This window comes from Thunnus maccoyii, chromosome 4 (assembly GCF_910596095.1).
Source record: "Thunnus maccoyii chromosome 4, fThuMac1.1, whole genome shotgun sequence".
Taxonomy (NCBI): Eukaryota; Metazoa; Chordata; class Actinopteri; order Scombriformes; family Scombridae; genus Thunnus; species Thunnus maccoyii.
Window position 1 is genome coordinate 17,330,296 of NC_056536.1, and position 16,936 is coordinate 17,347,231.

A 16,936-nucleotide genomic window follows, 5' to 3' on the forward strand; every position below is an offset into this window, starting at 1 on the left:
GTTCTATTTGTTAATTTCCTTTCTTGCGCAGTAATTGAAGCTGTTTTCTTAAACCATGAAACTGTTCATTCCCAGGAGTAAATTTCACAGAAATGCTTTAGGTTTCACTGGAAGGGATAGCAAAGTGCTACACAGAATTGGTGGGCTTGATATCTGACTGGAATAGTTTCTTCTCATGCACTGCTAATGTTGAAAAGTTTTGTTTTGGTATATCAAATCACTCTGAACATACTGTAGATCTATGAAGCAAAGAAATATTTACAACTTTTAATTACTACATTGTGTTCCGTTGTCATTCCATTATTTTTATACAAAATATTGAAGAAGAACTGAGTGGTAGCTTACTGAGATTAATGAACTATTGCTGCTAATTTTGGATTGCTAAGTATTTAGAAATCTTTTAGCTGAAGGTCATTCAATACATTAAGTCACACATGGGGTCAGTTTGCGACTCGTGCTCAACGTCCATGCAGCCTTCCGTTTGTTTCGTGCATCAAACTTCTCCTCAGTAAATGTTTGTCTTGTCTGTGCCATGATGCAGGTCTTTTGTCTCCTTCATAGAAAGAAAAACCCTACAGCTATTAAACTTTTTATCTTGGTTTGATTTGAACTTGTCATTTTTTTTAATAAATTTTTTTTCACTGTGGTTTTCGTGCTTTTTTTTTTTTAAATTAAGGAACCTTTTGCATGTAACATCTCATAAAAGAGATAAAAGCTCTTTAAATAAACCAAGACGTACGACTAGGTTCTTCCATGTTTATCAAATTATCAAATGAGGCAGTTTATATCAAACCCAACTGATTGATGTAAAACACAAAGAACATTCACAATACATGAGTATTTATTTCTAAAACAGACTTGGATCTAGATAAAAATAGATAGGAAATACATAATAAAAAAAGTATATTACACTGTTCAAGAGGCTGTATATGTTTGTACAAAGTTCAAAATATTCTGAATATGCCCAAAAGTTGCTGTTGAACAAAAAACTCTCAAATACATAAAATAGACTTTGAACCTTAATTTACAATCTTTTATCAAGACTCATATATAAGGAAATGGCTAAACTTTTTACCCTGCAATTTTAGGGTGTAAGACTATGTAGTTACACTAGCAGGTCAGTGGAAAAGTAAGACAGCGTTTCATTTTCATTACAAATCACACTCTGAGGCAATGTCACATTCAAAGACTTGTGCATTTAATCAAAAATATTACAAAAATAATCATGTTTTAGGGAAAATGTTCATATTCCAGAAAAAAAAAGTACAAGTCTTTTGCCCAAATACAAAGACAGGTTTTTAGACTAGATGCCATTCAAAATTTTATTTCGTGGGCATTTATATGTTCATTGTAAAGTAAATTTTCCTTTGCACATACCACAAGTATCAAACAGTGACAGTGATACCAAAATGTAGTATTACTGCCGTTAGAAAAATCAATGCAGCACGATGAACTCATCTCCCTGCAAGACAAAAACATGTAAACTTGTGTGTCTGCATCAAACTGAACATTGCAGCTCAGAGTATGGTTTGTAAGTCAGTACAAGTGTGATTTCAAAAACATTTTTTGGCTGGGCAATACAAAACACGCAGTGTTTGAGCTGCTATACTGATGCTCCATTGGTGCACCAAAAAAACCCAACAAACTGGAGTAGTGGACTGGGAGGCAGTGCTTGGTGCTCCAGCAACATCCCATCAGCCAAGTCCAGCTGAAGGCTTGATTGACCTTTGAGGATGAAGATGGGCAGAATTGATTCCGGATCTGGAGAGCTGGTGTGCAAGTCTTTCCCAGAACAGGACTCTTGTAAGAAGATCCTCCTGTTGAACATAACTCAACCATCGTCACAGTTCGTACTTGCAACATCGGGACATAAACCTCATCTTGACATCACAAAAGTTTATGGTTCACAATCTCCCAAACCATCCTTCTCCTGAAGTAGGGCATGTGTTTCTGTGAATAAGAAAAGAGACGTCATGTTAGCAACTTTTGGGTCACTATTGTGATGATTTACCAGATAAATCCTCTTTGTTGATGCTGATTGTAGTTACCTGCGTAAATGTGATTGACTTGTCTTTGGTAATGTAATCTGCATATTTGCATGTGAACATTCCACAGTCACTACCGTTCATCTGCTGTGGGATTTCCTGAGAGCAAAAAGAGGAATAAAAATGTTAATGGACATTTACAGGTACAAGTCAACTCTTGACTAATCCACAAGGCAAAATGACTCTGTGACAGTTTCACAAGCTATTTGATTAATAACAATGATATACTAATTACATTACCAAATGCTTTTTGTTTTGAATATTCACTTTCAATCCCATTTTAGCACCATTGTAGCTGGTGCAACCTAATCCAGAACTGTATATTCTGTATAATTACAAAAATGTGCAGATAAAATAACTGTCAGATAAAGAAAACTATATCATAAATATTAAAACTAGTCTGCTTATAGCAATGCTGCACTGCAGCATGGACCTGGACAAGCGGGCCAAGGATGGGAGCACAACTAGCTCCAGACCTGTAACATTTGTTGATAATGGAAAGCCACTCGGGACTCCTAAACACATGTAATGTGGAGGACCTACATTGCGCTTTTTGCTGTGCAGAGTCCAGCCTGAGGTGTCCAGTTCTTTGCCCTTCTTGTCCTTACTTTCCTGTTGCAGGTAATCACTGGGGAAAAATGAATTACAGTTGAAACACTTTAATGGCCCATAAAGAACCAATATGCAGGAGTTACATTCAGCTCTCCAAAAATATATTCCATTCAACAAATAAATGTATCCCATACTGAAACTTACAACAATATTGTGCATGCTTCATCATTGTTTCCTCCCATAGAATCAAAGTACATGACAGCCTTTTTCCGGAAATCCACCACCTGAGAGAAAGAGTTGCACAACAAAAAAGTGCAACGTAAATCCCAAAACTGTTATTTCCAGGTTGACATTTATGGTCGTGAAGACTTACAGAGAGGCACCAGTGCACCCCCAAGTGGACAGGAACCAGCAGGATGTCTTTAGAAAAGATGTCCATCTTTTTGGTCCAGCGGCGGACAGCAGAGTAGCCGCTGCTGCGCAGCTTGGGATAGAAGAAAGTGTTGAAGGTATTGACTGATGGCAGGCTGGGGTCCTTGCTGCGCTCGACCAGCAGATTCATGTAAAAGTTGATCACCTGAGAGTTTAAGGAGTAAGTCAACTGACTGGACAAGCACTACTGTATGGCTCAGTTGTAGATGCCAACAGTTACAACCTGCACTTTTAAAATATTATCACATATGCATGACCAAAAGGAGAGTGATGTGTCCATCTGGTGTAATTTTAATGCCTAAAGATAATTCATACACAGAAACCCAGAGGTTGTTTTTGGATCTTACTTTGAGCATAATGTGTGCTCACCTCATCATTGAGCCAGTTGAGGTTGCTGAGGGTCTGCAGATCCTTGCGTCTGAGGCTGAGACCAAAACCTTCGCTTAACACTTCATGAGGACTTCCTCCTCTCAGCACCCTGTTCACCTCAGTCTCCATTTCCTTCATAGAAAGAGACAGCATACATGTGAAAAAGCAGGAAATAGGCCATTACCCTTACACTCATTACACAGGAATCTGTTCCAAAACTGCAAATACCTGTAACTTCCTTGTCTCATCCTGAATTTACATTTTTGATGTTTTCTCATCTAATTGTTTGGAACCAAACGGGACTTCAGTGGTGGGAAAATAACATTTGCTCTTAATGTGGGCAGCATACATCAGTTTTTCCCACAGGATTTTGTGAGACTGTGGTGGGTGGACCTCTAGAGGGGTCCGGGGACATGTTCCCCCAGAAGAAAATTTCCACGGGGAACTGGTCTGTTTTTCTGGTCCACCCAAAAATGTTTTTATTGCATTTTCTCAAATATGAGGAGCATAAGATTTTTTGTGTGTCATATATTATAGTCAACTGAATATATTTGGATTCGGACAAAATGTGACATTTGAAGACATCACATTAATCATAACCAACTATAACTATTTTCCTACATTGTGTTGTGTTCATTACTTGTTTCATAGGAGGACAAAACATCAGTTAATGCAAGTTTAATATTTTGTGATCAGATATCAGTAAATGCAATTTACTGACTTCCAGGGTGTCACTGAACATGCTGTCAGGTCAGAGGCAGTGAAGCCTCTCAGTCACTCCGGATACCCAGGCTGTGGCCAGTGTGAGAGCACAAAGAACCAACTTCAGATGACTAACACTATGAGCTTCAAAATCGCTGAAGAAACAGATTAGAAATCTGTTATGTTATTATGAGAAGTGTAAAAATATTTTCAGTTCATTATGAAATGGTGGTGGGACAAATTAGACTGTGTCGGACCACCACAGTTAAGGTAATTATTGGGAAACACTGTGCATGTAGAACACTTCATGTCAATCATTACACATGAATGCATTATTCAGGCAAACATGTAGTCATTCTGCACTTTTAACTGCATTTCCACTTCTTTAAAGGTGCAGTGTGTAGAATTTAGTAGCATCTAGCAGTACGGACTTGGCAGAAATGGAATATAATATTCATTAGTATGTTTTCATTCATGTATAATCACCTGAAAATGCGAATCACTGTGTTTTTGTTACTGTAGAATGAACCCTTTATATCTACAGAGGGAGCGGCTCCTCTTTCACAGAGCCCGCCATGTCTCTACCATTGCCCAGAACGGACAACCCAAACACTGGCTCTAGAGAGGGCCTTTAGTGTTTTTTGCGAGTTTTGCAGCCACACTAGGTTCTCCTACACGCTTGGAAGGGGAGAGTGAGGGTAGGGGTTATAAGTTGGTTGCATTCTGCAGCCTTACCACTAGATACCACTAAATCCTACACACTGGTCCTTTCAGGAAGAAATAATACACTCACATGCCTAAATCCTTAAAATAAGAAAAAGTCTATTTGGGAGGGCCATTTAAATTTTATATATACACAGCAGCAGTGCATACAGATTAAAGAGACAATAATCATACCTCTGTGAGTTCAGGGAATTCTGGTTTCTCTTCCAAAGGCTTCGGCTCTTCAATGACAAGAGTCAAAGGAACCTCCTTCTCCAAAGGAACTCTAACATGGACCTCCACATCTGGGCTGCGTTGCCCCTCTTCAGACAGGCGCTGCGAACCAGTAACAACATGACACAAGTTAGTGGAATAACAGGAGGTGGAGAAACAATAGATACAATCAAACCTGAATGAGAGCACCTGTGGTGCACACTCACCTGCCGCAGCAGCTGGGCAGCGAGGGCCTCCTGCTCTTCTATCTGTCTTCGTCTTTCTCTCGCCCGAGAGTCATACATACTAGTCCTACAGTGACAAAAAATAAATGTTATCATGTGGCCCTGTTTAAACATAGTATCAGTGAATCAATTTTATAATTAAATACCTTGGAATGCACTTACAATTCTTTGATCCATAATTCAGCTTGGAAACATGGCACACTGTAAGGACAGAAATATGTTATTCTTTGTACAGATAAAACTACAACTGATTTGACTCGAGTCAGTCTTTTTAAGCACACCTACTCACATTCAAGGGTCATACTCTTTATTTGGTGTGTTCTTTGAAATTTGATTAAAAATGGTAAAACATGAAATGTTTAGATGCCCATGTCTCTGACCATGCTTATATTTAATCATTAATAAACTGCTATTAAATGTAGCCCATCATGAAAAACTGACCAAAAAGTACTTACCTTGAGCTGCCTTTTTTACCCTTTTGCTCATTTACAATAATTACTGAGTCGCCATTATTAGCTGTGAGAAAAAAAAAGACAAGGAGGTCACAACCCGAGAGGACTACGGAAACAATACGCAAGTTACTTATGACATCTCATTTCACAACACCTACATTTCTACAGTGTACACACAAATGGGTGAGAATCTTACCTGATGACTGTGTGTCCTGAGAGGAGGTATCCTGCAGAGCAGATGGGGAAGGAGCCAACACGAGGGTAGCTGCTCTGCTGGAGCTGAGGTCCGTGTCAGGAGACCACGTCTGGTTCCCTGGCTTGCTGGAGGCCCCCACAGGGCTGGGAAGGTTGCTGGAGCTCTGGCTCGACATCCCCCTAGGGCTGGGAGGGCTGTTGGGTCCCTCTGAAGTTCCTCCTACTGCTGACCCAGTAGGAGAAGACAACTGCAGCAGTCTGCGGCTGGTGGTCAGGAAGCTGGTGCTGATGAGAAGGTGACAGGGGTAAGAGAAGATGAGCATTTAGATACAAAGTGATGTAGGATAAACATTGGAATTGCTAAAATATATTGCTGTATGCATTTGTTTATACTCTGTGACTAGTTAGACCTTTGTACAGATTGTGATATTAATATTGTTTTGCTGTTGTTACAAAGAATCGCTGCATTTTTTAAATCTGTTGACTGTAAAGGTCTACAAGTAAAAACTTTTTTAATCAGTTGTTCCAATCTATGCAGAATACTGCTATGTTTATATGCTTTTGGAGCCCCCAACAGGCCTGTGACTAGATTCTGACGGTACTCTCTCTTCTGTGCTTCCCTGCTCTGTATCGCTTTAAATATTTCATTAACAATTTGAATAGGGCATTGTTGAAGCTTTCCGAATTTGTATGGATACGTACAAATCTCTGTGTGACCTCACAAATGCATGTGAGTTGCCGTTGTGGAGACAAGACGACTGACCACCAGAGACCATGTTCAGAAGCTGCCTGTAGACCTCCTTCTCCTCTTCACGAACAGACTGTACAAACAAAGTGAAGGACCATGAAATCAGCAAATAAATGCAACAACTGAATTAGCGGGTATATCACATGGTGCCTTAGTCCTGATGTCTGACCTCTTGTGCGGTGCAGCGGGGCTTGGCCCTGTGTATGTGGCCAGATGAGGTGCTGTGTGTCGGGCTCTGCACCACTTTGATAGGAAAGGTCTTCTCATACATGCTGGTGCAGGAGCTGCTTGTTGTACCCATTCCACTAAACAAACTGCAGAGACAAAATGACAGTCTGGTAATAAAACATCATCAATCAACACAGTATAATGATAAATTAGACAACAAAAAACAAATATTGGAAGCGGAGAGTTTTTTTCTGGAGACGGAAATCAAGATATAGGGGGTACCTTGGTGTTCCATGCAGTCGAAGGTTTAGGGGCCTGCCAAGCCGTGGAGTGGGGTTTACTTTAGGGATGATGGAGAGTGGCAAGTTGACTGAGTGTCCATTTGTTTTTGGCACTTCGCGATGCGTAGGACTCATGCACACTTGTCGCCTACAGACTTTAGATCCCATAGTGGACTTCTCATTACGCACCCACTCTAGGGTTGGAAATAAAACAGTACAATAATTAACATTAACACCAAGAGCTTAAAGCTGACACACACAAACGAAAAAAAACTAGCACCCATTATGCAAATGTTTATACAATCCTTTAAAAGATAATCTAACCTGATTTGGATGTTTTCCATTCCAAAGTTGTAGAGGGAGCAGCAAATGTTTCATCCAGGGAGTTTCTTTCAGCAATCTTTAACCGAACACATACATGACATGTTTAAATAAAAGACCTGAAACTGTTACATATTTACATTTAGGCAGCATTAATAATTTACTTACCGGCCTCCCTGCCCAGACCTCTGCTGATGTCGATGGCTGTGGCTCTCCAGGTGGAGGACCAGGGGAGGTAGGCAGTATATTTCTCAAAGTAGGGCTCACATTGTTCCTCATCCATGCAGCCACACCGGAGCTGTGATTTTTAACCCCTTCGGCTGCAATTTTGACTGTGTCAATAAGATCTCCTAAAGAAATAGCAAACATGAAACAGACAGACAAACAAGTCTGTTAGTAGGGTTATAGTAATTTAACTATATCCTCACTGATATTCACACCATGATGTCTAACAAAGTGAGTTATTTTATAATTACCCATTCGAGATTTCTTTATTGTTAAGCCATCTTGGTCAATGTTATGTCCATCTTCCAAACTTAAGGAAAGAAAGTGATTGGTGTTGTACAGTTAATGACATATTCAATTCATTTACATAAACTGACAATAAACAGTTATCTTCACAGTAACAAATGGTTGAAACGCTAAATAACCAGCGAGGCAATTAATGGCAGTTCCACAGAAACGCCAGATACACAGACTAATTGGATAACTTCAAAGCAACCAGGGGCCAGTTTCATTCAGTGTCTTTTTAAATACACTGGCTGTGGGCTACACAAGGGAATAATGCTGTTACAGCTCATACCATTCAATTGGTCTTTTCCTCCTCATCTGACCATCTCCCGGTGCCCGGTGTGCATCAGAGTGCTCCGCAGCTGGTACACCATTGCGAAAATTGGCAAAGCCTGTTCCTATCCATTCGTAGATTTTAGTCAACATGGCTCAAAAGTTTTTTTGAATAACGCCGCCGGTTTAAAGATAAATCGCTATAACTGCTTTCAGTTTACCTGTCAATGTAGTGAAACCAAAAGAAGCTAATGCGCGTCATTCGACTAAGGCAGGTTAGCTGAGACTATTACAAAGGCTACCGGTCTTCACAAATATCATGTTACTTTCCCACAAAAATAACTGCTTGTTAGCTGAGAATTAGCTAGCTGCCTAGCTAGCACACGCTGCTAACTACCCTGCTAGCTAACGGTGTTAGCTACACGGCTAATTTATTGAAGTATGTTTAAATTCCACCAGGAATGCGACAAGTCGCAACCAACGCGTTCGGAAAAATGGTTATCATTTTGTGTCTCACTCTAAGTCATTTATATATCCTTAACGTGACTTTAAATTGCATAAAAACTCGTTGAAGAATAACATCTCCCGCTTCTTCCTCATTCAAAACCACAACATGGCTGAACAGTACGCTGTGCCATCGCACGATTTGATTGGATGACTGGTTGCTGTGAATGCGAGTATACCGGATGTTTACTGGATGATCGCAGACTGAGGAAAGCATTTAAAATCACGTCACACCCGCCGGCGTTCACTTTGGAGCACATTCTATCACAGCACTTTCACTTGTGGACGTTACATGCACGTAATTAGTCTGCTATTTCTGCCTGTCATTCCCTCTATGTGTCAGTCTCATGGAAGTCTTAATAATGCATAATTAGGTACATAACGTACACAAATTTAGCTTAAAAGTATAACTTTTACAGGCAGAAAAATAGACGATAGACCACATGCTAGTTTACTTATGTAATTTGTGAAATAAAAGTTTAACTATACAAAACTCATATTAGGCCATTAGTTCAGCTTTGTATTGGCAATCATTGTGTCACCTGGGCATCAAAATTCAGCAAAACAACCACATGACCTACCTGTCCTTTAGCCAGCCGAGGTCCACTCTAATCTGAGTGGACTAAATTACCAGAGGAGAAACTGCGCACACAGTCACATAAACAGGGAATTTGGACAAGTATATATCAATGTTTGAGCTAAACATAATTATGACTACAAAATATATATTATATAGCCACAATTCTGTAGAATTCAAAACTTAAAAACAAACATGGTGGGAGTTATACTGCTGAAATCATAAGAAAAATCTGTCTGAGGTCCAGAGTGCAGGTAAACAACATGTGTGGCACCTGCATATTACTTTGATGTTGCCAGTGGTGGAAGTAACTAAGTACATTTACTCAAGTACTGTACTTAAGTACAATTTTGAGGTACATATACTTTACTTGAGTATTTCCATTTGATGCTACTTTAAGCTTCCACACACAATGGATAATATAACAAGCTTTTAAAATACAACACATTGTTAAAGATGAAATCAGTAGTTTCTAATGTTTTTGGCTTTTGACGTCTTACAAAAAGCAGTGTGTAGTCGGGGTCACATTTCAGATGTATATGAGTTGTTAACAGCTCCAACAAATAGTGATTTGTCCCTCTAAACTTCTCACATGGTTTCATTTCAATAAATGTTCAAATGATCCAATATTTCACCAAAAGTCAAAGATTAGAGAAAAGTCCAACAACTGAAGATAGATTTGTGTATCAGAACTTTGTTTGTTTTTTTCTTTCCTCTCCCATTAATCATCTCACGACCCCTCAGATTTATCTGATGCTCCTTTGGAGGGGCCTTGTGAGACTGATGCCCAAGAACTGCAGATCAACTGATCATGATGATAATCCCTGTGAAAGATTACCCACATGTCTCAAAGTTCATTTCAAGACCATGGAGAAATGAGTGGAAACCCATGATTGCCTGGAGGGTAGGGAATGCAATAAAATGTTATATAATGCTTTGAAAAGTGGTCAGCAAGTATGTAAACTATACCTGATTTTCAGCAAATGGACTAAGACATACAGTTGTCCTTTAAAATTACAGTTTGGCTTGAAATAAGGACATTTGAAGGACATTTAAGAGGAGTTGTATGACTATACTTATTTTAAAAAAGTAAAAGTAAAATTACTGGTAATTTTATTGTAGGAAAACGTAGAATATTTAGAAAGACACCTAAACCAAAATTATTTTGTGTTTAAATAGTTACCATCCCCACAAGACAGGGATGTCTAGGATGAAAATATTAAACTGCAATTAAGCTATTCTTTGCACTTGTGAAAATTACAATTATGCTTGAAATTATATGATTTCTTTCATGAAGTTTTGCATGGCTAAAAGTAAAGGCAACATACAAGTGTAAAACATAAATTGTTAAATCAGAGAGAACCAGTGAGTACATTTACACACATTCACCCTTTAATAATTTAAAACTGTAACACCAATGCTACAATGAAATGCAGGGTGCTCGTTAAACAATACACTGCATCAACGTCATCGAAATATGTAGTATTCCAAGGCCACTTTAGACGACTTCTAAATTAATTTCAAGCTTCATACTCACCATTTTATACCACACACTTTCTGAAATATATCATTCTGTCATAGAAAAATAAACTTCAAATGTCATGAAATATAGCATTCGAGTCCCTCCACAAAAGTTACGGTAAACCCATGCATGTATGGCACTGTCATGTTTATAATTAAATATCTTGTGTTGCCATTTCAAACCAATCAATAAGTATATTATAAGGACTAAAGACTTTAATGTCAAGGTTTGCCCAAAGTAAGTAGTTTTCATGAAAAAAAAAAACTTTTTCATGAAAAGTCTTGTCTAATAATCTTCATTCAAAAGAAGTCAGGTTCAAACACACATATAAGACAAATGACATACTGATAATAAACACCGCAATAATTTGAACACAATGAATAGTTAAATTAAGCAAACATCAACACGTCACATACAAAGTAATAAATCAAGGCAAATCCAATAAATAACTTTTTCAGATTGTCATTGAAAAGCTAGAAAACCATGTCAACTACCCACAAACTGTTAACAGTGAAGGAGTTTCTTGTTTTGCACAGTACTGTGACAACATCACATATGATTGAAAACACAGGAAAAACCTTTAAGTTTTACAGGTACATTTGTGCTTTCAGTCACTACATCAACACCCACAGCAATTGCTGTTTTTAAGAGTCATGCATAATGCATTGAAGATCAAATACCTCTTAAAGAGCATTGGCATCTATTGTTTGTGATACCTATGCAGGCATGGATATGAAGACACCCATACGACTTCAGATGGACACTCACAGTATGTTTTATCTACATTAAATGGGGGAAGACCACTGAATGTTTTAAGCTGGTAAAGCTGGTAAACTAGCCCCAAAGTATAGTATAGGTCCACAACATGCTAGAGAGGAGGGAAAGGTTGTTGACATCTTGGGTGTGGATACTGGCTATGTACATGTTTAATTGTACAAGAGATTCACAAATTATTCACAACCAGTATCAGTATCAGGCAAAAAATAAAGCTGTTACAATTAGAAGATTTGTCACCACAATCACCAAAATTTTACGACTCTTATTGGGTCTGCTTAATGTCCAGACTGGTGCATCCCTTCTCTGTAGGCCAGAAATCTAGGGTGATGGTTTACTCTTGTTTTGTTCCAAAGATTTGGAGGAAGAAGGAGAAGATGTAGACAATATCTAGGTAGATGTTGAGAGTGGCAAAGACATACTCTTCTGGACTCAGGGTGTACCGCTTGTTCCCCATGAGGAGCTGGGTGTCAAATGCCAAAAACTATAAAGGAAAATAAAACAGGGAGTAAGACACCTATCAGATTGTAATGAGGTACTCTACACAGCATGTGAAGTAGACTATCTATAATGGCTTGACAGTGTCTGTACTCTTACCATGGTAAACAGTATGGCTCCCAAGGTAGCGTAGGTGGCATCCAACCAAGGTACCTAAATAGAAAAAAAATACTTAATGAAATGGGTTACCAGTTTGTGGATCACCACACGAAAGATGCATACTGTGATGTAAGAACAGAATGTTTATGATGAGGAATCAACCAGGATACAGTTACTAAATATGACCTTTATTTAGAGTTGAGTCTGCATTAGTCTCTCATATTTGCCAGACTGTCAATTTATGTAATTATCTCCTGGTTGTCTGAAAATCCTCCACAATACAGTCTTACATGACACGAAATAAGTGCAATTGCTTGATTTGGATAGTTATACTTACATATTGAAAGGGAAGGACGATTGCAAGCACCAGTCCAGAGATGAACATAACCATGCAGAAGATAAACAGCACGCCTTGGTATGATGTCACGTCAATCTGGGTGGAGAGAACAGCATGAAAACCGAAACACGTGAATGATTTTCACTCTCAATCCTGCATTTTTATACAGTTTATAGAGTATTTTATATTGTATCAACATAATGTACAAGTAAAATTCTCACCTTAGTTTGGAAGCTGAAGACTGTGACAAGGAGACAGACTGCTGCTGTGATGCCCAGACACACCACCACTGATTTGGTGTTATAGAAGCTATTAAAACAAGATACATACAAAACTTGAAAAAGCTTGAAAATGTTTCAAGCTATTCCAAAAAAGGAAAACACAGACAACCTCACATACTGTAAAGACAATTACTGGTAGATTGCTGCCTAATCAAACTGGCTAAGGAGAGAGTCTGAGGAATGCATGCAAAGCCAATCACAATGCAAAGTAACACAAGTCAGTCACATAGAACTGAACAAACACATAAGTGTACCTGGACAACATCCCTGTCATGTAGGAGAGGGATAGGGTCTGTAACAGGACATATGACAGTCATGTGAAAATGAAATCAGTTATTCAAATCTTATCTTCAGATAAGTCATGGCTACAGAGAATTAACTTTCACAAAGTATATCATAAATTTGTTTTGAGATCATTTTAACTGTTATCTTACTTGTGGTGATAAAACAAATCCAAATCATTTGTAGAATGAAAGATACACATCAACAAAAATAGTTTTTAATGTATGAATGTACTGTTTGCTGTTCTAAATCTCAGTATGTAGGTTTGATTTTTTTGAAAAACACTGCACATACAAAAAATATTTGAAAAATATGAAATGAAATGTAATATTAAAACATAAACTGTACTTACAAAGATTGCAAGCAGGATCAGATTCCATGGAAACTGTCTCCTGCAAGAATGAGGAAAGATTGAAGACTCAATATTTTAAGTGACTTATGATTTGTTTAATGTTGTCTATGTAACTGTGAGAACTATTAGCTTACCTTGGTGCAGAGCAGCAAGACAGAGTCAGGTATGTAACAAAGAACACTACGCTGTAAAGCAACAGAAAGATTGTTAGATATGATGTAGGGATAGAACTAAGTTTGCATTACTGACTTGAGAGTGATTATATTTGTTACTTACTAAGAGGCCCAGTACCACCCTGGGTTGGTTTGAATGTAGTCCTTCACAGGGTCACTAAAAGTAAATTAGTGTTACGTAAATACAATGCGCAGTGAATTTAATTAATTTTTTAGTTTAACATTGTTAAATATGAGATAAAAAAGATAGTGTAAACACCCACCAGAAAGTGAAAAGAGCCACAATAGCAAGAGTCACCAAAAGCTGGATCATCAGGATGGCGTACACCTAAAACAAAGCAGGTTAGAGTGAAAAACACATTGAATGATGGTTCATGTGCTGGTATGTGCTGATCAGACCTTTAAAGCTTAACAATGCTCATTTGAGGTAAATTATCAGTGATATATAGTACTGAGAACAGAGCTAACTTTGTAATAGATGTAATGATAAAGCTTTTACCTTACGGATGAAGATCCTCCTGATGTTCCGATCATCCCACGTGAACTCTGTGAGCATCTCTGCATCATTGTAGCAAGGGGCACTGGTGCCTAAAGAACACATTTATGAGACTTTTTGATGATTTATAATACATTTATTTAACCAACATATACTTATGTAACCCCATATGTGTCTGTATCCTATATCAGAGTCTTCAGGGTTGAAAGTGCTGATCCAAGTCCCTCCCTGAGTATACAAATAATTGCATACTGTAAAATCATATTCTAGTTCGCTACTCAAAACATGATAAACATTGGCAAATGTATTTGTTAAAAGTAATGGCATAGACTAACTTTATGATGAAGTATAGAAGGATAAGGTGTAGTTATACCTGCAGTGGCTTCCTCATAGCTGGGAGGAGCAGGGGACACTAATGCCTGTCCACTTGGGGAGCCATTGGTGGACTTGTTTGCAAGTGACAGCTGAGAGCACAAAAAAAAGTTACCCAATTAACAGTACGTTAATTATTTAGCTAGTGGGTAATAACACATACATACAAGCCTCTCTCTCTGCAAATGTTGTAAACATTTACGACACAAGCAATCACTCATACTTTTCAGGATGATTACAAGTGAGTCATACTGCAGGAGCTTCTCCATCTCAAAAAATGAAAAGCAGTGGCCATCACTGAATGTGCCACTACTACACAAAATGTATTAAGGTTACTGGAGTAATGACTATAGAATTATAACCTGTATTACTGTCGCTGCACTTTTAGGTGACATACCATCATATTTCATATTGACAGTTCAATTACTTCCAAAGTGTTTTCATTGCTTAGGCCTGTACTCTTTAAGTCACACTTCAACTGTTTTCACCTGTTAGGCCTACATGTCAACTCATATTTCAACTACTCCAACTTAATAATTTAATTATGCTTTATTAAGAATTTATAAGCTATTAATGAGAATAACTTTTGGGTTGCCAAGGCTGTGGAAAACCATCCTCCAGCATTAAACGATCTTTCTTTTTAGTACTTTAGTTCGGAATACAAGGATATTCTGGTTATTATGGTTGTCCAAAGAGTCTATGATCATATTTTTGACACTGCGTGTGGACGCACCTAATGTCTATTGTGTCTAAATTATACAGGTTTGATTGATATGATGACATTGATTTTACTTACGTAAGACTAATGTGAGCACAGTAGCACAGTTTACCACTGAGGTGTAGATAGTTTTATGTTAAATGTTCCTTATTGCCACCTTCCACTATATTCACAACCACCAGTTTTTAGATTAGATTCAGCAATATGGCATTGAGCTATTGGCTTGATTTTTTTTAGTCAAGATTTCTCATTTATGTCAGACCCTCTTCACAACAACTTAATTCTAATTACTGACTCCTTCCACTACATACACAACCTCCAGTTTTTTTAGACTGAACTGTGCAATATGGCTTGACGAGCTGTTATGGCTTTTTTTGTCAATAGCTTTCTATTGTCAGACTAACTTCAAATCAACACCATAGGATCACTTTAACCAGAGCTAGAGAAAGAAATGGGTTGTCATGGTGACGCAACTTGGTAACAACCGGTGACGCATTTCACACGAAGTCAAGTAAAGAACATCAACAATAACAGTAAGATATTTGATTATAATATAAAATGGCCATTTACGACAGTATTGTTATTATAAACTATGTAACAGCGTAAAATCATGAATATTATGAATATTGAATTATGCGACAAGAAATAGGCCTTTTTATGGGACACAAACCCAAGCAGTAGTAATTACTACAATTCTCATGTAAATATTTCATTAAAGTGACTCTTAAATAGCCTGCGTTGCCATCAAACATTTGACAACAGTGAGACTGAGGGATGGAGTAGACACGCATACCCAACTGACTGTTACGTAATAATCTAGGCCAGATCCAGAAATTTCCAAAACAGTTTTTTTAATCGTCGTAATTATCTGATATGGACAGAAAGATTATCTGAATGACACGATTAAAGCAAGCTCATACCTTGCCCTGTGTCATGATGTCTGTCGTCCTGCAGTGGGCTGCCTTGTTCTTTATTCAAACCAGTCAATGAGTCTCTGGTGTCGTCTTTCTCGATTGTGTAGTTTTTTGCAGTCTGGCTAAGGACTGACAGCTGTGAGAAAAGACTTCGGATTGATAGTGCTCTTCTTGCCTGCTCACCCTCTGACGATATAGTGATGTAATCCAAAAACAACGCAGTTAAGACTCGTGCAGATACCCCTCCCTCACCCACAGGGGGATGTTCTAGCAGCATCCAGGTAAAGCTGCAGCACAGAGAAAAGCTGGGACTGAACCACACCAGCAGGAAAAATGGGGAGGACGGATGACTCCATGATGTGTTATTAGGAGAGAAGTCCAGAGAAATCTGGAAGTATGGTCTGCAGCAAAAACTAGGGATAGGGGGATTGCAGGGGCTAAAAAAATGTCCAGAAATGTCCAGAACAGGGACCAATGCTAGTTAAAACGTTTTCTGTGCATTTAAATGAGCTTTAGACATTTAAATTACCTGAAACATAAAGTGTCTTTTTCCAGGAAAGTTGAATGATAAACAACTGTAACTTTCAAATGTAAATCTATTATAATACATAGGCCTATTATATTTTCTACTTGGGAAAAGTTTACAGAGAACATTTTTCCCTTGAATGAAATTTAGTAAGTTAAGTAAGTTTTCCATGAAATGTAGTAAGTTAAATAAGTTGTCGCACCTATTTGAATTATTTGTCGTTTGGAAACCCTACCTGGTTCTACAGAATACTATAAAAACATCTATATGCCACAAAATAGAAATTCTGGTAATATAAAACAA

At 38.1% G+C, this 16,936-nt stretch overlaps 2 protein-coding genes across 2 annotated transcripts; both read right to left on the reverse strand.

Annotated features, from left to right (window-relative positions):
- Positions 1 to 823: 823 nt before the first annotated feature.
- On the reverse strand, positions 824 to 8,909 carry senp1 (SUMO specific peptidase 1). The gene is made up of 18 exons (XM_042409828.1): positions 8,228 to 8,909; positions 7,902 to 7,960; positions 7,594 to 7,775; positions 7,429 to 7,504; positions 7,106 to 7,298; positions 6,825 to 6,969; positions 6,610 to 6,728; positions 5,909 to 6,192; positions 5,716 to 5,776; positions 5,423 to 5,461; positions 5,243 to 5,327; positions 4,998 to 5,138; positions 3,399 to 3,530; positions 2,971 to 3,174; positions 2,802 to 2,881; positions 2,589 to 2,673; positions 2,049 to 2,144; positions 824 to 1,950 (listed from the first exon to the last, which is right to left on the reverse strand). The coding sequence occupies exons 1-18, from the start codon at positions 8,359 to 8,361 to the stop codon at positions 1,888 to 1,890; spliced, it is 2,178 nt and encodes a 725-aa protein (XP_042265762.1). The 5' UTR covers positions 8,362 to 8,909; the 3' UTR covers positions 824 to 1,887.
- A 1,772-nt stretch (positions 8,910 to 10,681) lies between these two features.
- On the reverse strand, positions 10,682 to 16,844 carry LOC121896141 (protein lifeguard 2-like). The gene is made up of 12 exons (XM_042409840.1): positions 16,114 to 16,844; positions 14,477 to 14,567; positions 14,107 to 14,195; positions 13,871 to 13,935; positions 13,711 to 13,764; positions 13,569 to 13,619; positions 13,435 to 13,474; positions 13,055 to 13,092; positions 12,741 to 12,828; positions 12,520 to 12,615; positions 12,183 to 12,236; positions 10,682 to 12,069 (listed from the first exon to the last, which is right to left on the reverse strand). The coding sequence occupies exons 1-12, from the start codon at positions 16,126 to 16,128 to the stop codon at positions 11,920 to 11,922; spliced, it is 831 nt and encodes a 276-aa protein (XP_042265774.1). The 5' UTR covers positions 16,129 to 16,844; the 3' UTR covers positions 10,682 to 11,919.
- Positions 16,845 to 16,936: the final 92 nt, after the last annotated feature.